General features: G+C 52.2%; 1 protein-coding gene across 1 annotated transcript in view; it reads left to right on the top strand.

Moving 5' to 3' along the window:
• Mgat5b (alpha-1,6-mannosylglycoprotein 6-beta-N-acetylglucosaminyltransferase B) overlaps positions 1-19095 on the top strand; it is a 69172-nt gene extending 50077 nt beyond the window's left edge. Inside the window, exons 11-17 of the mRNA XM_052755835.1 lie at positions 2887-3017; positions 9429-9584; positions 10995-11141; positions 11278-11394; positions 15930-16004; positions 17096-17352; positions 17688-19095. Coding sequence (XP_052611795.1) covers positions 2887-3017; positions 9429-9584; positions 10995-11141; positions 11278-11394; positions 15930-16004; positions 17096-17352; positions 17688-17886 — 1082 coding nt within the window. The 3' untranslated portion in view covers positions 17887-19095. The remainder of the gene's footprint in view (positions 1-2886; positions 3018-9428; positions 9585-10994; positions 11142-11277; positions 11395-15929; positions 16005-17095; positions 17353-17687) is intronic.
• The last annotated feature ends 947 nt before the right edge of the window (positions 19096-20042 follow it).

Raw genomic sequence — 20042 nt, 5'->3', positions numbered from 1 at the left:
CCGGAAGAGAGGAAGTTTTAAAGGTGATACGGGAGGCCTGAGGGATCGGGCAAGTGCCACTGTGTTCGGTCGAGAAGTTTTGCAAGCACAGTGTGCTGGCTGACTGCAGGTGGACCAAGGGGCAAAGGTCAGTGTGAGGACAGAAGATGGCTGAGAGGTCTCTGCAAGAACCCAACAAGGGGCCAGCAAGATGACTCACCAAGTAAAGGTGCTTGCCACCAAGCCTGATGACCTGAGTTCAATCCCTGTGCCCCACACTGTAGGAGAGAAACCAGCTCCTATAAACTGTCCTCTGACCTCCATACACGCACCATAGCACACAAGTGCACACACATATACATGCATGCAGTTAATTAGTTAATGCTATAAAATATTTTAAAAGAATCTGCATGAGAAAATGAAGACTTGTCCCAGAGTAGAGCTCTTTGAATATGGAGTTACAGACTTGGCAAACTCCTATTGATCCTCCTGAACTCCAAGTCACATGTTTCTTCTTTTTCCCATTGCTTATATGGATCCCCTTGTCTTCTATTTCAAACATAGTGTACTTCCTCACCTTATAAGTATCATGTTCTTAGTATTTTGAGACAGGGTCTTGTATAGCCCAGGCTGGCTCTCTTCCCCTCTCCTGGCCTTAGAGCTCTTTAATTGTCCCCGTTATTTTAATCAGTCACCATGTTTCCTTGTCCATTCACACTGACTGATTCAGCTAATTATCTTCTAAATCGGTCCCTTCTGTAGAGTTGGTATAGTGTGGGGCAGTGCTGATGTGTCCTCAGCTGCTGAGCTGAGAGGCCCCCAGCCCAGCTGGAGGCAGAGCAAAGGGAGGCAGCCAGGCATCCACCCAGGAGGGTCTGGCTGCCTGTCTGGGAAGGAGTGCTTCTAGAGTTGAGAAGAGCCTAGGAAACAGCAGAACTGTTATCTGCCCTGGTTACCCACACAGAGAGCTCTGGGCCTCGGGCTCTGCCTTCCCTCCTGAAGCCAAGAAGAGGCCTGGGGTCTGTTCCATAACCAGCCAAGGGCCATGAGCATTCGCAGGCATTGTGATGGGAATCACTAGGGGCTGGGCATGCGGCTCAGTTGGCAGAGTGCTTGCCTAACACAGACAAGATCCTGGGTTCCCTCTCCAGCATCACATAAACAGGACATGGTGGCATGCACCTATAATCCCAGCAGTTGGTGGAGGCAAGAGGGTCACAAGTTCAGAGTCACCCTAGTTACACAGGGGAGGTGTTGAAGACAGCCTAAGATGTACCAGATGTGGATTGGAATGTCCTATGGGAATCCCTACAGTCCCTTCAAAGAGTGGGTGGGGATGCCACACTGTGTTTGATTAGCACACCTCTCCCTGCCAAGGAAAGCTAGGGTATGGCTCATAAGCATCTGGAGTAGGAAATGGGGTGACAGGAGTTTGGGGTGTCCCAGGAGACTGAGCACGCCTCACTTGCAGCCAGCCCTCACCAGGGTTCCACTCATGCAGGAAGGCAGTGAGCTCTGGAGACACTTGGTTCTAGGTCGTAGCCCCTCCCAGGACGGCTACCTGAGCTGGCCAGACCCATGGGAGGGGACAAGGGAGAAGACTGGTAACTGATGCTCAGATGGGCAGGTTTACCCACATCTGATTTTAGGACCTCGCCTGCGTTCAGTGCCACAGACTATCGCAGGAGGAGGAATTTCTTCATTAACTTTATTTTAAAAAAGCATTACTTAAATAAGGAGAGAACCCTTTTGATTATATAATCTGTTGGGCAAATTGTATGTATTGGGTAATCTTTTAACAATAATGCAATAACGATGCTTTCCTGAAAATCCAAGCAAATAATAAATAAATTATTAAAAAGAGATTAAACTCACTTTGCCCCTGTTTGGGGCAAGGGTTCTGGAATTAGGAGATCTTTATCTTAATTCTCTGTTGTGTTCTCAACAGAGAACCAGCCAGGGGACCCCAAGGGATGCTGGTGGACCCCAGAGAGGCTCATGGGAGCAGGTGTTGGGTGGTGGGGATCCCGTGGGATTTTATCTCTCAGAAAAGGGAGGAGCTTAGTCCAGGCAGAACAAAGGTTGGAAGGTGTGACAGTGAGGGTGCTTTGCCTGAGGACACTGAAGTGAGCTAGGGACACACACAGGTGAGCTGGGGACACACACAGGTGAGCTGGGGACACACACAGGTGAGCTGGGGACACACACAGGTGAGCTGGCACTGCTGTAGCCTGACCTTATTACAGCAAGAATAACTGAGTGGTGTGCACTAGAACTTCCGGTCAGGGAGTGTTGTGTCGAAGACTAGGCCCCCCAGGGTAAAGGATGCTCCCAGCAGGAGTGGGTGGGGCCTGGAGATTGTGAGAGGGAGCACAGGCCACACCCATTCTAGCACAAGCCACGCCCACTGAACTAAAGCCTGCCACAGCCACACAGGTCAAGTCCATGCCAGTGATGGCCACGCCTACATGTGGGGTCTTGAGCAGGTCTAGGAACCCGATGGGACTCAAGTCAGAAAGGATTGTTCTAGAGAAAAGAACTTTGGAAACAGGGCGACAGCTGTCATTGTGCTGGGGGAGGGGGAGGCAAGGTGAAGGAGAAACCCCTGGGGTGACATGTGTGGGGTGGGAGCCAAGAGGGAGACAGTGCTCTAGAGAAGGGATTGGACAGAGAGGAGAGTCCCGGCTGGGTTATCCAGAGTCAAGTCAGTCATCTGAAAACAAGCCGGGAACCGGATGGCTCTGGTGGCCCTCTGCTCCGAGCTTGGGACAGTCTCTAGTCCAGGCCAGACCACGCGTGGGCATGCTCGGTGGGAACTCCTGGGGGAGGCAGGTCCAGGGAGGCCGGGGCTGCTGCTTGGGTGTTTGTTGGATAACCCGTCTTCCCGTCTCTGCGGCCGGGCTGTAGCTCACACCCCAGACAACTCCTTCATGGGCTTCGTGTCTGAGGAGCTTAACGAGACTGAGAAGCAGCTCATCAAGGACAGCAAGGTCAGCAACATGGCGGTGGTGTATGGCAAGGAGGCGAGTATCTGGAAGGTGAGCCCCGGCAGGCCCACTGCCCTGCCCACCGTACCAGCTCCAGCACTGGCCTGCTCACTGCAAAACCACTTGCCTGAGTGTAGGTCACACCCATTCTGGCACAAGCCCCGCCCACCGCACTAGTGTGAAGGCTCTGGCCACAGAATTACAGGACTTGCCCAGCCCTGTAGCAGCAAAGCCCATGCCTTTGCGGTCCACACCTGAAGCTGCAGGCGTGGGTGCAGGGAATCCAGAATGCAGGTCCATCTATTGCATTACACCCCAGAGGATAGACTCTATGTCCTGCTAATGGTAGTCTCCAACTAGCTGGTGACAGTACCCTCAGGCCCTGGACTGTTCCCAGGGACCTAGATGGTTGCTTTGTGAAGGAAACCCTCTACCCCCACCTCTAGGGACTGATGGATGACATAGCCCCACAGGCAGGCTTGGGCTAGAGTGGAATTTAGTGGGATGAGAGGTGGGGGTGGGGCTTGGAAATTAGAACCCTGCCTTCCAGCTTGGGCCCCCCATCCCGGGAAACTTGTGAGGGGCGATGCCTGCTTCTGTTCACTAATCGGCTCTCTCTGTTTCTTTGCTCCGTGGCGACGAGGCAGCTCCAGGTATGGAACGGGAGTCTCCACATGCATGCCTTTGCCTTACTCCAGCCGCGGCTACACTGTGGGGTCTCCCTGAGCATGTGCCCTTGAGGATGTGCCAGGGCGGGGAGGACTGAGTGGGGACAGCAGGGTCCAAGCAGCAGTCTTTCCTGGGTCCCTGTGAGGACAGAGGCAAGTTCCTGGGCACAGCCACAGGCAGGGCTGAGGGCAGAAGGGACAGAAAACAGGCACGAAGCAGTGTGAAGTCAGGGCTGGGCTGGGGAATGCAGCCGAGTTGGTAGAGTGCCTGTCTAGAGTGCACAAAGCCCAGGGTTCAGGCCCTAGTACCCATAAGTAGTGCAAGCCTGTACTCTCAGGATTCGAGAGGTAGAGACAGAAGGATGACAAGTTCAAGGTCATCCTCGGGTACATAGCTAGTGTCCTGCATCAAGCTTGTGACACAATTGTCTTATTTGAAAATTCTCATGCCCAGATGGGTAGGATTAGGTCAGCTGTCACAGGTTTATAGTGTTCTGGCAAGATGGGTATCTTTCACAGTCTCAGGAGGTGGCCGGGTGGCGGCACATGGTCCCTTGGTAACACATGGTGTTTTGTCTTCACCTTGAGTCTGCCACAGGCTCAGGATGGCCACAAACATCGGGTCCTCAGAGACACTCCAGTCAGTGAGAGGAGTGCTGAACAGGGCTGTCTTCTTCCTATACAGCCCAGTGGCTGGGTCTCCATCACATGGCTCTACCCAGTTTCAAGGAACTCCAAGGTGTGGCTTTATTCCAAGCCACCCTGTGGCCACCTCATGTCTGGATTCTTGCTAAGGAAGGAGGAGAAGCAGGTGTTGAGTGGTGTCTCATCGAGCACCCTGACATGATACAAGAGGCTGGCATTTGTGTTAACTCCAAGCACTGCTGAGAACTCACAGGCGTCTCCTCCCTTGTTCTTCCCCTGGGCTGTGAGGATGCCATTGGGCCCATTTTACAGATGGGGAAAGTAGGGCTCAGCAGGCTATAGGGTGATCCCAGAGTCAGTGGCAGAGAGGATGTTCCAACCACACTTGGCTGAGCCCAGAGCTGGGCTGCTGAACCCCAACTCTGCACAGCCTTCCCAGAATAACGTGAGCTCGTGGAGTGGTGGGGGGACCCTTCAAAAGGTCCAAGGTCCCTGCTGAGATGTCTGGGGATAGAGAGAAGGCCTCAGGAGCAGAACTTGCTGAGGCCACCAGGGAAGGAGCACAGTGGGGGAGAACACCTGGCCGACAGAGTGGGGGAGGGAAGTGTGGGCAGTTTGAAGACAGGCCAGATCAACCCTATTCAGCCAGAAAGCTCAAAGAAACTGCATCTGCCCAGTGTCTACAGCTGGAAGGTGTGAGAGAAGGCCGAATGAGAACGGAAGGCCCTGTCTGGGCAGGTGTCATGGAGAGCCCTGGGGAAGAGGGAAGGTAGAGGCCCTCCATCTGTGTCTTGTGCAGAGGCTAGCATCCCGCCTGGTGTCTGGGATTTTGTGTGTGTGCTAAGCAGGCGTGTCTTGTCGCGGTTTCCCAGGAAACAGCCAGAGGCTATGGTTTGGGGGCTGTTTGATATAGAACTTATGAGGGACTGAGGGATAGAGTTTGGGGTGCAGCAGGCTAAGGACAGGCATCCATCAGGCCCCAGGGGAAGTGTGCCTGTACAGCAGACAACCCAGACAGTCAGGGACAGAGGACAAATGGTGACATGAACCTAGAGTCATCACAGCCCTTAGAGAGCAGAGAGAAACCACGATGGAATGACAGACAGGTGGGGGAGCACGAGTATGCTGCAGATACGTATTTCTGGAGTCTTTCTTTGTGTGAACATGCCTGTGTGTGTGTGTGTGTGTGTGTGTGTGTGTGTGTGTGTGTGTGTGCCTGTGTGTGTGCCTGTGTGTGTTTGCCCCAGTGTGTGTGTGTGTGTGTATGTGTGTGCCTGTGTGTGTGTGTGTGTATGTGTGTGCCTGTGTGTCTGTGCCTGTGTGTGTGACTGTGTGTGTTTGCCCCAGTGTGTGTTGTGTGTGTGTGTGTGTGTGTATATGCCTCTGTGTGTGTGTGTCTCTTTGTGTATGTGCACACGTGTGTGCACATGCAGAGGTCAGAGGACAACTTTCAGGAATCAGGTCTCTCCTTCCACTGTGTGGGTCCCAGGAATTGAACTCAGGTCACTAGCTTGATGGCAAGCACCTTTGCCCACTAAGCCATCTTGCTGGCCCAGCATTGATCTGTATTTTAGCACCTCTCTCCAGCTAACCGTTTGTCTTCTCTGCCTTTCACTCGTGGCTCCAGAGAGAGCAGCCTGCATCCTTGCCTTACTGAGGACCCATGTAAGCAAAGACTTTGACTTTTTCTTGGGTAATAAGAGACCCTAACCATTCTTTAATTGCACCTTGCTCTGGGCTTCCGTTTTATACCCACCACATATCCAGCTGTTAGGACTGTTTTATAGAGTTGGGAATTCACTGAAATTTACCGCACTCCTTTCCTTACATCATCCCAGGTCCCTTGTCTCTGATTCTTTCCGGAGTTACTGACCCTTTTTTAATTTTTTTCTCCTTACATTTTCTACTTATTTTGTGTGTGTTGGAGAGCATTCCTGGAGATCAGAGGATGATTTGTTGGAGTCAGTTCTCTCCTTCCACCATATGGGTCTCTGAACTTGAACTCAGGTCTACTTGGGTTGTCAGGCTTGCTGGCAAGTGCCTTTGCCTGCCGAGCATCTCCCCGGCCCCTCACCTGTGTTCCTGAAGGGCATTTTGCTGTGCACAGAATCCCAGCTTGGTGTCTCCTCGTCAGTGTCCTAAAGACATTCTGCCGCCTCCCCACACTCTGTCTGCTCACACGCTAGCTGTAAGGCTTAGGGCGGCACTTTGCCTTTTTTCTTTGTCTGCTTTAACTCAGCATGTTTGACTCTCAGCCATTTCACTAGGATTCCGTTGGCTACCGCTTTCTTTTTTACTTATATGGAGTTCATAGATCTTTTTGAACCTTGTTGTTTGATCGATCACAAAGTTTTAGAAAATCCTCCCCTGTCACCTCTTTAAATATTGCTTCAGGCTGGACATGGTCTCAGAACCAGAATTAAATGACTATTGCTCTGGCCGCACTGGACTCCATTCACGATACACTGGATCATTGCTGTGTTCTCCCCTCTTTTATTCCTTTTGGGGTTAGTTTTCTTTCTTGTGATTTTTTAGATACAATCTCACTATGTAGTCCTGGCTGTCTTGGAGCTCCCTAAGTAGACCAGGCTGGCCTGGAATTCACAGAACTCTGTCTGCTTCTGCCTCCTAAGTGCAGAGAATAAAGGTGTGCGCTACCAAGTCTGGTTCTTTGTGTTTTAGTTTTAATGGAAGTTTTCACAGAGCAAAAGTTATTGGCTTTGTTGATTTTTCTGAAGATGGGGTCTTGCTGTGTAACCCAGGAGCCCTTGAATTTACTGTGTAGTGGGTGGTTGTTTGAGCCATGCCCTGAAGCACCGTCCCTAGTGAGGGAGCAGGTAACTGGTACATCTGCCTATGACCTTAAGGTACATGCCCCTGGGGCATGCCCCCTGAGGAACCCTTAAGACCTGGGGTGCACATATGTGCTCTCTCTTCGCTACATCATGGTTTTGGACGCTGAGATCTTGGACCAGGCAGATCAGCGTGGGACATAGCTCAACTTTCCCAGACCTTACAATAAATCTCCCATGGTTATGAGTTAACCCCCAAATAAATTCCTTTGCTCATTAAATAGACTCTGTGGATTAATCCCATTAACTGTGTAACTCAGGCCATTCTTGTGGCAATTCTCTTGCCTCAACCTCCCATGTGTTGGGGTTACAGGTATGGACCATGCCTGGCCAAACCTTGACTTTAATAGAAATCAAATACTGTCTTTTATGGACAATGCTTCTGATGCTGTAGCCAAGAAGTCTTTGATTATCCCAAAGTCACAGCGTTTCTCTGTTTAGCTCTGTCAGTTTTAAGGATTTAGTTTTTGCCTTTGAGTCTAGGACCCATTTTGAGTTAACTTTGCCATGTGATGGGATATACAGATTCAAGTTCTTCCAATTCCGAGTGACCCCACTGGGTCCCAGGCTCGGACACCTTCTCCCTCTCTTTGCATGAGGATGGCAAATGCCTTGGATCACTTGTTGAAAAGGTGTTCTTCTTCCTCAGAAACATGCTCCCTTTTCAGCAGTGAGGTGACTGTGGGTGTGGGATCTCTGTCTGGACTCAGATATTCCATCCGCCTGATCTATGTGTCATCCTGAAGTCTGTACCACACTGTCCCCACCCCTACTGCCGCACATAGACCTGGGGTCAGCTACTCTGTGTAATGAGTCTTTCTTTGGACTGCCAGCTCCCAAATAATGATGACATGGAGACTTCTTAATAAGTATGAAAGCTTGGCCTTAACTTAGTGCTCTCAAATAACTCTTATAATGTAATATATTAATATTAATATTATATTAATATTATAATGTAATATATTAATATATTAATCTACGTTCTGCCACATGGCTCGTTACCTCTGCTCAGTACCATGTGTCTCATTTCCTCCATGTCTGGCTGTCGAATCCTGCTTCTCCCCAGATTTCCCATCTTTTCCTGGAAGTCCTGCCTCTCCTCTCCTGCCGAGCTATTGGCCGTTCAGCTCTTTGTTAAACCAATCAGAAGGTGCCTTGGCAGAGACACATCTTCACAGTGTACAAAACGATTATCCCACAATAGCTCTGTCTGCTGATGTTCTTTTCCAAAGTCGTTCCATCCATTTTAAGTCCCTGGAATTTCCAAGTGGGGGTTAGCCTCACCCCATTCATTTCTGCTGCAAAGCCTTCTGGGTTTTCAGTAGGATTTTTTTGGTTGCCTTGAATTTTTTATGTGTTCTGGAAATGAATATGAAAAAAATCATAAGGATAATTTGAAATCAAAGCTGATGCCATTTTCTTCAGAGAGGATTAGCTTTGACTCCTAGCTTGCAGCTAGGGCCCCTAGTCCCAAGTCACCTTAATCATTTATATCAATTGAGACAATTCAAGTCAGAAGTGGCTCCTGTGAGGGCTGCTCTAGTTCACATCTTTCAGCTAATACCCTCTGTCTCCAATCTAGAACTTCTACCACCTTTTTCCTCACTAGATGAAAGGAAGGATGCAGGGAGGAGTGGATGGGAGGATGGATGGGCAGGGAATGGACAGATAGATGGATGGATGGATGGGTGGTAGAGACATGGATGGGCAAGTGACTGGAAGGATGAGTGGGTTGGTGAATGGATGGATGGGTGGATGGATGTGTGGGTGTATGGGTGGAAAGGTGGATGGAGGGATAGGTGGGTTGATATACTTATGTATGGGTGGGTAGGTAGAAGGATGGATATGTGAATGGATAGTTATGTAGATGATGGATGGATGGATGGATGGATGGATGGATGGATGGACAAGATGTGTATAAACAGATTAATGGTTGGGTTGACAGATGGATGGGTGAATGTGTAAGGGAGTTCTGGAGAGCTCCACAGGTCCTCCTAGCATTCATGTTCACAAATATATTTAAGTATTGGGTCTCCTTGGGCTTCTTGGGAAAACAGTCAGTTCTATGGCTAGAACCAACCTTCATGCCTTTGGTTTAGTTCAGGCCCTGCAATTCACAAATAAAAAAAACTTGAGGGACAGAGGAGAGGGACCTTGCCCAAGTCTACACAGCAAGTTAATAATCATCCCAAGACAAGCTCCTGACTTCTGACCCCAGAGCAGGGGTGCCTAATGTACCAGCTCTGCCTTCTGAGCGTAAGGGAAGAATCCATCGTCTCCTCCTCCTTCTCATGCAGGGCAAGGAGAAGTTCCTGGCCATCCTGAACAAGTACATGGAGATCCATGGCACTGTGTACTACGAGAGCCAGCGGCCCCCCGAGGTCCCTGCCTTTGTGAAGAACCACGGCCTCCTGCCACAGCCTGAGTTCCAGCAGTTGCTGCGTAAGGCCAAGGTGAGGCTCCGGCCACTGACCCACCCTGCAGGCCCCAGCCATGGATGACAGGCATCCATCAAGCTGGATATCTCCATGTGCTCTGCCGCCCAGAGTCCTGGTAGACATGCAGGTACCCAGCAGGCCAGGATGCCCTCCACTGGGAGGGACTGGGGAATGGGAGCTGTGCCATCAGCTCTCCCTCTCAGTCCCAGCAGAGTCCCAGGGCTGGCCAACCTGTAAAAGCTGCTGAGGGGCAGTCACACATCCTGGCTGGGTCTCCATAGGGCCATTAGTGCTGACAGGCTGCTTCTGTAAGCCCCCAGAGTTGGATCTCTGTAGTTACAGCTGGTACACTGGGAATGACCCTGTGGTGGCCCTGGAGTATTGTCTGAGGCCAGAGTCTCCCAGCAGCATCAGTCCCTCTCTGGTCTTAGGTCTCTTAGATATGTGTGTGTTGGGAGCATGAAGGATGAGGTAATCTCACACAGCGGCCTGGACTCAGAGTTACTAAGCACCCTCCTGGAGCCGGTATAGTCAGTTATAGGGTGAATATTTTAACATCTTGAGCGAAGGTCCCTTGAGAACCTGGGGTATCTGAAGTGGGAACACTGGCTCCTCCTCTCCCTCCAAAAGCATAGCTTGATGGAGCAAGGAGAGGCCATTTATAAAACTAGACTGTTCCTTTCACAGCGGGGAAACGGAGCCCACAGTGAGCTATCTATATTACCCCTGCAGCTTTCTATGAATGCTGAGACCATCCTTGCCTCTGGTTTCTGGAGTCCTGGGCTAAGGTGGCCCAACATCCCTGACCATTGGCTCACCCTACCCCACCCAGTTTTTGTTTTGTTTCATTTTAACATTTGTTTTCGGTGGGGAATTGGGGTCAGATGTGTACCACAAGGTCAGAGAACAACTTCTGGAAGTCGGTTCTCTCCTTTCATCATCTGGGTGTTATAAATGGGTCTGGGGTCCCAAGAAAATGACCCCACAGTGCAAAGTATTTCATGAAAGGCAGAAAGTTCTCCCTCTGCAGAGGGAGCATAGGCATGTAAGGCATGCCCTGGGTTTGTATTTCAGTGCAGAGGGGTCCTCTGCCTCAGTCAAAGGTCAGAGGTCAGGCTCAAGCTCACAGACGATTGGCTAGCCTAGTGGGGCTGAGCAGCAAAGCAAGACTTTGGAGAGCAGGCTGCGATCCTTGACACATCCTTTTGTCTTAGAAAACTGCTGACTGGGGCAGGGGTTGGGCCACATGGCGTCCTCACTGATTTCTTTAAAGGTAAAACTTTCTTCATCTCGTTTAACCCACTGATAGAAAAACAGAACAAAAACGGTGTATTTCATTTTCATTTCCCGCATGGAGTTTGAGCTCAGCTCAGCAGGTTTGGTGGTAAGTGCCTTTACCCACTGAGCCATCTTGCCGGCTTCCAGCTCTTCATAGGGTTCGGATTCCCCTATGAGGGCCCAGCACCGCTGGAGGCCATCGCCAATGGCTGCATCTTCCTTCAGTCTCGCTTCAGCCCACCCCACAGCTCCCTCAACCATGAGTTCTTCCGGGGCAAGCCCACCTCCAGGGAGGTGAGCAGAAGGGCCCTGCCCCAGATCTGGGAGTCTGAGAAGGGGGACTGAGCCTTGGGGTGTAGAGAGGGGAGGGACCAGGATGGGGTGCCTGAGCCCAGCCCGGCTGAAGCAGCCACCTGTTGGTCCTGGGCAGGTGTTCTCCCAACATCCCTACGCAGAGAATTTCATTGGCAAGCCTCACGTGTGGACTGTCGACTATAACAACTCAGAAGAGTTTGAAGCAGCTGTGAAGGCCATCATGAACACCCAGGTGAGACTCTGACGCCATGGCTCTTCTCTATAATTGGAAGAAGGAACTTGCTAGAGAACTCGCTCAGGCTTGCAGGACTGGCTTGGAAAATAGTCCAGCCTGTTCCTGGTTAGCGCATCCCTGAATCGGGCTGTATGGGCTAGAAAGGGAGGCATGGGTCCCCACTTCCAAACTTGATGTATAGGTAAGGGAAGAGAGTACCTCTCTGCAGTAGCAACCTGCACACCCTTAACTGGAACCGTGGTCAGAAATAATTTACTGAGCCCCTGGGAGGGCCAGGCCCTGCAAGCACTCTTGGCACAGTTAGGAATTTAGCAGGTGTTCTCAGGGTGAGCCCCGCCGTAGGTGTGGGAAGGTCTGTGCCCTTCAAGCAGCAGTCAGTAAGTGTAATTGCACACAGCTGTTCTGAGGACACTGGCTCACTTGCAGGTTCTAGCTCAGCAAGCCTGGCGGGGCTCAGCCTGTGTGCATTGCATGCATGTCCACAGTCCTGGTCCAGGGACTGCCTAATGAGTACCAAGAGCAGAACACTGGGGCCCCTTTAGCGAGTGTGGGGGGCCTAGTGTGTGTGCATATGAGGGATGAGAGCGAGAAGGGCTGAACCTGAGGAGCAGACGTCTTCACAACTTTCAGTCACTCCTTGTGCACAGCACTTTAATCCAAGAAAATTGATCCTTTAAAAAAAGTATTTATTTTATTATTTCTATTTATGTGTGTGTGTGTGTGCACCCACATGCATGTGTACATGAGTGTGAGTGCTCTCAGAGGCCAGAAGAGGCTTCAGATCCTGTGGAGCTGGAGTTATAGGCAGCTGTCAGCCACTGCTGTGGGTTCTCTGCAAGAGCATCAAACACGACTCTCTTTCTTCCCCATCATGAGGTGCGCACACCTCAGTTTTTCCTCTCTTCTCTTCTCTTTCTTTCTCTCCTTTCTGTCTTTCTGTCTCTTTATCTCTACATTATAATAAACTCTGTGCGGGGTGGGGAGGAGGTGTGGAAAAAGAGCATCAAACACGTTTTGGTTTTTTTTTTTTTTTTTTTTTTTGGTTTTTTCGAGACAGGGTTTCTCTGTGTAGCTTTGCGCCTTTCCTGGAACTTGCTTTGGAGACCAGGCTGGCCTCGAACTCACAAAGATCCGCCTGCCTCTGCCTCCCGAGTGCTGGGATTAAAGGCGTGCGCCACCACCGCCCGGCCACGTTTTGGTTTTTTGAGACAGGGTTTCTCCGTGTAGTTTTTGGGTGCCTGTCCTGGATCTGGCTATATAGACCAGGCTGGCCTCGAACTCATAGAGATCAACCAGGCTTTGCCTCCCGAGTGCTGGGATTAAAGGCATGCACCACTGCCACCTGGCTGAGCATCAAACACTTTTTAAAAAGACTTATTTCTTTTTATTTTATGTGTATCAGTGTTTTGCCTGCGTGTATGTCTGTGTACCAAGTGTGTGTCTGGTGCCCACAGGGATCCATCCACTAGAACTAGAGTTACAGAGAGTTGTGAACCTCTTGCAAGAATAGCCAGTACTCTTAACTGCTGAGCTACCTCTCCAGCTTTCCCAAGAACTTATTAAAAATGTGTTGGGCTGAGTGTTTCTGAGGTTTCCATCATCTTGGTGGGGAGGGCGTGGCAGATCACATGAGGACAGGAAGTAAGGAGACTCTCCACCTGCTTGCTGGCTGCTGCCTCCCTTGTCCCTTTCATTCCATCTGGGCCCCGCCCATCCGGTGACTCTGCCCCTTGATTGTCTCTGAAAACATCTCCAGACACTCAGGATGTGCTTCCTTAGCTCGGAAGCAGGTGACTGAGAGCCCAGCTCGGGAGTCACTTCTGCTGGTGACTTCAGGCGATGGACAGTGTCACTGGGAGAGAATGTCTTATTATTTACCCTTTGAGTCTTGTTTTGTCTTAAAAACAAAAACCAAAAAACAAAAAACCTGAACGTCTGTTCAATTTTGTTAATTAATCTAAATAATAAAATAAAATGCAAGAACCAAAGGATGAAGGAATCCAGTAGGTATTGTTCATCTGAGATGGACCCCAAAACAGCTAGAGGCTGCAGCCCTTAGCCCCCTTCTTCCCCTGTAGCCCAGAGGGGCTGAAATATCACGAGGACCCGCTCCCTTGGGAGCTAAGGCAGGAGGATTGGGGATTCCAAGGCACCCTGGGCTGTATAGTCTCAGCGGGCTGGGAACTCACAGCCAGAGCCTGTGCCCAGGCACCTCAGCGGATTTCTTAGAGCCAGCTGGGGCCTTGAAGTCTGTGTTTCAAACAGGCACCCTGAGTAACTGACTGCCCTGTGGCAGAGGGTAAGCTTAGGAACAGCTGGCTGGGTCTCAAGGGAATGTGGCCACCATGAGGAACCGGCCTGGCTTGTTCTGCAAAGTGTGGCCCTTTGAGACTTCAGGGAGGGAGGGTGGAGGAGACAGGAGGCTAGCAAAGGAGACTGAAGCCTCCCAGGCCAGCATGCCCCACCCTGAAGAAAACACAGGGCTTGGGCTGTGGCTCCTGCCTGTGGACACATGGTCCAGATGGGGGCGTCCAGATGGGAGGGCAGGAGGTGACATGCTACCTCTGCGTGACCTCCCACGTCACCCATTTTCTGCAGGACTAGTACTTGTCACTGTCAGACAGATGACAGCCATTCCTGCAGATTGACCCAGTGGGGTCATCTCCAGCTGCTGCTCCTGGCAGAAGCTTAAGGCTGGCTGGGCTGGCTGGGAATGACCCTCACACAGGGGACCTTAGAGTTGCCTGTGACAGGGGCTATTTGCTATCAGTCTGGAGCAGAGGAGCCTCATGTGGAGGGAAATCCTTCTCCCAAGGCTGGTTATTTCTAGCTGTTTCCAAACCTTCCTCCACAAGCCCCAGAGGCATTGGAGACCAGAGCTCAATGGCTCTTAGAACTCTATTCTCAGTGTGGGGTTCTGGCTTCGGCAGCATCTGGCTACAGGTCGTCCCAGGCCATCAGCTCAGAAACCACAGCAGGGTGGGACAGGACTGTGGGAAGTGTAAGTCTGGGAAGGCAGCGCCTGTGGCTGGAGTAACATGGCAGCTGACGTGGGCCCTGGAGGATCTCTGGGCCTCGGCCTCAGGATGAGGAAATCTACCCATAATGCCTGGTGGTCAGTCCCGGGACAGGTCAGAGCAGCGGCATACTGCTTTGAGGGTCAGAGGCAGCAGGATCTGAGTCAAAGAAATCAGTGGCTGTCACCTTTTGGGGACGCTTGGATATTGTTGACACAAAACACGACTCTCACCTCAAAGAGATTGTTTATTCTGGAACCAAATATGAGTGATCTTGGCCCAAGAACATAGATTCAAGTTACCCCAAAGACCATGTTTCAAGGTGGCAATAGTTTCATAAAGTTTTTATTTAACAACATGGAAAATCATGCCTCAACACCCTTCAGACATTGATGGAATTGTCAGGTGGGCAGGTCTTGGAGAAGCAGGGACCCGTGGTAGGTCTCTGGTGCTAAACGATGCCAGTGTGCTCCAGGGATCTCCTCTCTGGCTGGCCAGTGTGCTCCAGGGATCCCCTCTCTGGCTGGCCAGTGAGCTCCAGGGATTCCCCTCTCTTGTGCTCCACACCAAAGCTGGGTTTATAGGAGCATGCTACCGGGCCTGGCTTTTCTGCAGGCTTCCTGTGCCCTAATACTCCACCGATCTGCCTAGACTAGGTTGCCGTACAGCTTCTAGACATTTGCACAGATGCCACGGGACCTTTCTTTGGGGGTGTGCATCTTATGTAGCCATGTGCCTGGATGGGATGTGTGCCAGGATTCACCTTGTTCCATCTAACTGGGATATGTGAATGTCCTGTGCTCCTGTGTGTGAGTACTCTGTATGTGAATGTCCTGTGCTCCTGTGTGTGAGTACTCTGTATGTGAATGTCCTGTGCTCCTGTGTGTGAGTACTCTGTATGTGAATGTCCTGTGCTCCTGTGTGTGAGTACTCTGTATGTGAATGTCCTGTGCTCCTGTGTATGAGTACTCTGTATCTTGCATGGGATACAGGAAGAGGGCATGTGCTTCTTCATGTGTGACCATCTCCTGTATAACTGCTGTGTGCCAGACCCACTGTGACAGACCAGCGGGGCTCAGTGGTGGACAAGCCACAGTCCTCGCCTTCAATGGCTTTGCAGGCTCATGCAGGAGAATGGGAATGAACAGGAAATGGTGACCCTAGGAGAGGACCGCTAGGGTGCTGGGAGCCACTGAGAACACATTCCTCATCCAAGGATGAGTAGGCTAAGGATGGCTCAGGGGTAGGTGATGCCTGAGAGGAGATGAAGTGCTGGGCTTTGCAAAGAGAAGAGGGACAGCAGGGAGGGATGAGGCCTGGAGATGGGTGGGGCTGGAGGACTGGACTGTATGAATCCTAAGCTGATACCCCTGAGGGTATCCTGGGAACAGGCAGTGTGAACAGATAGAGGGGCCAGGTGGATGGTTGGCTGGCTTTCTGAGCTGAGAGTGCCAACCTGGTCTCCGATGAGCATGGGTATGGCGCCAGCAACCAGGCCCCTTTGCTCTTCCACAGGTAGACCCTTATCTGCCCTATGAATATACATGTATGGGGATGCTGGAACGGATCCATGCCTACATCCAGCACCAGGTAGGTCACCCTGCATCCTCTGCCCCAGGGACTTGAGAAGGTCACTCCAAAGCCTATCACTTCAAAGAGTTGGGGCCATGCTGATGCTGGGGCCTATGTAGACTGCAGCTAAGGCAAGCCATCCATTCAGCTCTGCTCTCCACAGAGAGAGGGCTGGGGTCCAGCAGTCATGGAGACCAGGCCCCACCCTACCCCACAGACCTGGAAGTCATGGAAACTAGTTTTTTGTTTGTTTTGTTTTTTAATTTTCTAGGTTTGATAACTGAGCTAATGGAACAGACAGAAGCCCCTGAACACCACCCTCAAGGGAATCAGTGAGATGAGGACTAGAGTAGGGGTCTGCCCTGAGAAGTGGGGGGAAGGCCTGCTCTTGTGTAGGCTCAGCTGTGCCATACAGCCCCCGAGAGCAAACAGCAGACAGGCTCTGACGGGTAGACATCTTCTCCTCCGCCAGCTCAGAATGCATAGAAGCCAGCCATGAAGCCCAGGTCAGGGGACCTGCCTGGACCCCATGAGCTGCCATGAGCTGCCGGTGGCCTGGGCTGTGCTCTGTCAGAATCCAGGTGTGAGAGAAAGCCAGAAGATGTAGAGCTGTGGGGCCTGGGGCCCTGGGGACAGCTGCTGTGGTGTTCGATTTAGGCAGAGGCCGGGTATGTCTGAACTTTGGCCAGCCGTGGTATGAGCATTAGGACCTGGAGACTGGTTCTGAACTGTCCGGCTACAGATAAGTATCTAAGGCCTCTAAGAAGAGCCTTGGTGGACAGCACAAGGCTCTGTCCCCACGCTGAGCAGGGCTCGTGGGCTTCAAGCTAAAGCCTTGAGTCTGACCCCAGAAGCGAGGTCATGTAGGGTAGATAGCTCCCAAACAAGTGAGAGTTCAGAGCCCACCTCTGCCATCCAGTCGTGAGTCCCTGGCATACGGCCTCTGCTCTTTGTGAAATAATTAGCATCCATTCTATGGGCTACGGGAATAATGCTTGAGACCACTTGGCATTCGGTAAGTGCCCAGTAATGGCTCTTACTGAAATTGTAGTGCCAGGCACTCTAGAGAAAACCCATTCTCTTCCCTAACACCTCTCTTTTTCTGACAGGACTTCTGTGCAGGTCCAAGCCCGGTTCCGCCAGGGGCCCACACCGCCCAGAGTCCCTTTGTCTTAGCTCCCAATGCCACCCATCTCGAGTGGGCCCAGAACATCAGCTCGATGGCGGGAGCCTGGCCCCCTACCCACTCTCTGCGGGCCTGGCTGGCAGCCCCTGGGAGGGCCTGCACAGATGCCTGCCTGGACCACGGGCTGGTCTGCGAGCCTTCCTTCTTCCCCTATCTCAACAGCCAAGATGCATTCCTCAAGTGAGTCTGAGCCCCTGCCTGCGTCCCCACCTTCCCACCTGCCTGGCTTCCCTGTAGATGGGAGTTTAGTGCTTCTGATTCAGCCAAGAAAAACCCGCAAGAGGTCATCCCTTCTGGCCTTGCCCTCTCCTACCTCCTACTACCAGCCTGTATGGGCATCTCTCCGGCTGGTCACCAAGACCCCAGGCCCAGAGCTTCTCTGAGTAAGCTCTGACAGATGGATTCAAAACTGTGACTTGTGTTTCTCTGCCCGGGGAGGGGGTGGGCCATGCTAAGCTGGGGGCAGCTGTGACCTCACTCACCACAGAGTGACGATGCTGATGGCTCCTTTGCAGGCTGCAGGTGCCCTGTGACAGCACAGAGTGGGAGATGCATCACTTGTACCCCGCCTTTGCCCAGCCCGGCCAAGAGTGCTACCTACAGAAAGAGCCACTGCTCTTCAGCTGTGCCGGAGCCAGCACCAAGTACCAGAGGCTCTGCCCCTGCCGTGACTTCCTCAAGGGCCAGGTGGCCTTGTGCCAGGGCTGCCTGTGAGGCCGGAGGCCACCCTGCCAGCATCTGCCCATCCCCGGTTGGCAAGCACCAGCACTTTCTGAGCTGCAGCCATGCTCACTGCCAAGGGCAGGAAGAGGCGGCTGAGGAGGCAGCAGCTAAAGCCTGCAGCTCCATCATCCTAGGGGGCTCCTTGCCCTCCCCACAGGACTCGTGGCCAAGCAGATGGGCTGACCTACCTGTCTGGTGGGCCCAGGAGTGCGTGAATGGAGGCCCCTTGCTTTCTGAGGTCTGGATCAGCTGGTGACATGACCCTGGCCGTTCTTGGGCCCAGGATAGGCCTTCTGATCAACAAGTCTGGGAACATGGCCATGCTGCCCCGCCTAGTTCGCCGGAGGTGTTAAGGAACGGGGACCGGGCCACAGCCACGTTTGCTGTGAGGACCACATCCTCTTTTATCATGCAGCAGCTCATGCAGGGCCAGTGTTTGGCCTGCAGTTGTTTGGGGTGGACAAAGGGCAGAGAACTTGGGGAGGCTGGGAGAGGGACCCTGCCCTCCTAGTCCACCCTCCCTGTTCCTCACTCCTGCTTCCCCCAGCAGGCTTCACTTTGGGCCTCTTCCGAGACACATTCTGGCATGATCTGCGGCTGATCCACAGCCTCCATCTCTGCCCCTCCAGGGGCTACCTCCACCACAGCCTCTGACAACAGGCTCAGACCCCACCAAGGCATCCTCTGCAGGCTCTGACACCACCCTGACCTTCCAGCATCTCATGCTGGCCAGGCTGGGACGAAGTTTCACCCATGGTACACTTGGCTGGTTCTGGTTGCATGAGTCTACCAGACCTTCCATGACTCCAACCCATCAGGCCCCTCTTGGTCACTCCCTCCTGCTTCCCACAGCCTCAGGCCACTTCCAGACTTCGGTACCCATCTCTGTATGGTATGCCCACCTCCAGTCCAGGGTGATCCTTCCCTCTCCCACCCCCAGGGCCTCCCGAGTCCAGCCAGGCCTCTGAGAACACTGCCACTGCTCATGTGTGGCCTGCCCCCAGCCTCATGCAGGCAGGCTCCCCTGGGCCCAGACAGTTGTGGGAAGGGACCAGCCTGCCCGGGACTTGCTGGTGCCCCCTGGCCTGGTTGGCCCCTGTGATTCCGAGGATCTGACTGCCAGAGGAAAGCAATAGAAACACTCTTCTCTCTTTTTTTTAAAGATTTATTTCTTGAAATAAATATTTTATTGGGATGTGAGATGATAAAGAAGAGATGTGCTGTCTTTTTGTCTTTTGCTGGAACTTCCAAGGTGTGCCCAGCATAACGGAGACTGGCTAGGGTCCCCAGATGCTGCTCTGTGTTCATGGAACATGACACTAGGGGCTTGGTTAGAAAATGAGGTGCTGCCTGTACCCAAAAGAAGTCCTCACAGTTCTGTGACCACAGGACCCTTCTGTCAAGCGCAGCCTCCATGCCTGCCCGCCTCAGCTGGCCTCTCAGCAGAATCCGTGGAGGTGTGAGGTCAGAGAGTATCAGTGTACTGGGGGAGACCTTGAGGTCACACATGAGATGTGCTGGTACTTTTGGGGTTCACTGTGTGTAGGACTCCGGGCTGGGACTGTGATATCCAAGTTCAGTCATCCTATCAGATGTATGCGGCCCTGGTCTTGCTACCGGTGAACAAACCCTGGGCTGGGACTGTGAGTTCTCACTGAGAGCTCAGGTGGCCTATCGGCTGATGTCATCCTATCACGTGATGCCACCCTGCTCCCGTGTCATAGGTGAGCAAACAGAGGCACAGAGTTAAGTAACTCTCCAGGTCACACAGCCTGTGACATCAGGACCATTTCAAAGCTGCCACGAGGACCCGGGTCTGGGCTTTTGCAGGGACTTAAATGCATGGAGACATTCTAAAGTCGGGGAACCTCCTCCCAGCCAGGGATTCTGCACAGGGACGGTTTTATTCCCTGAAAGTGTCCAGACATGTTATGTCCTGAGTTGGCAGATGACCAGTTACTTGGCAGCCAGTGGGTGTAATCAGGTAATGCAGGTTACATCAGCTTCCTGCAATTCACAAGACCCCCCTACTCACCCCCACGCACCCCCACACAGAGAACAGTCCGGCCCACAGCACCAGCAGCACCAGAGTGACCAGCCCCGCTCTAGGGCAGCGGTTCTCAGATGGGGCGTGTCTGGGTCCCCAG

The sequence above is a fragment of the Peromyscus californicus genome, unplaced genomic scaffold (genome assembly GCF_007827085.1).
Source record: "Peromyscus californicus insignis strain IS unplaced genomic scaffold, ASM782708v3 Scaffold_3__1_contigs__length_106647218, whole genome shotgun sequence".
NCBI lineage: Eukaryota > Metazoa > Chordata > Mammalia > Rodentia > Cricetidae > Peromyscus > Peromyscus californicus.
This window is presented reverse-complemented; position numbering and strand designations above follow the sequence as displayed.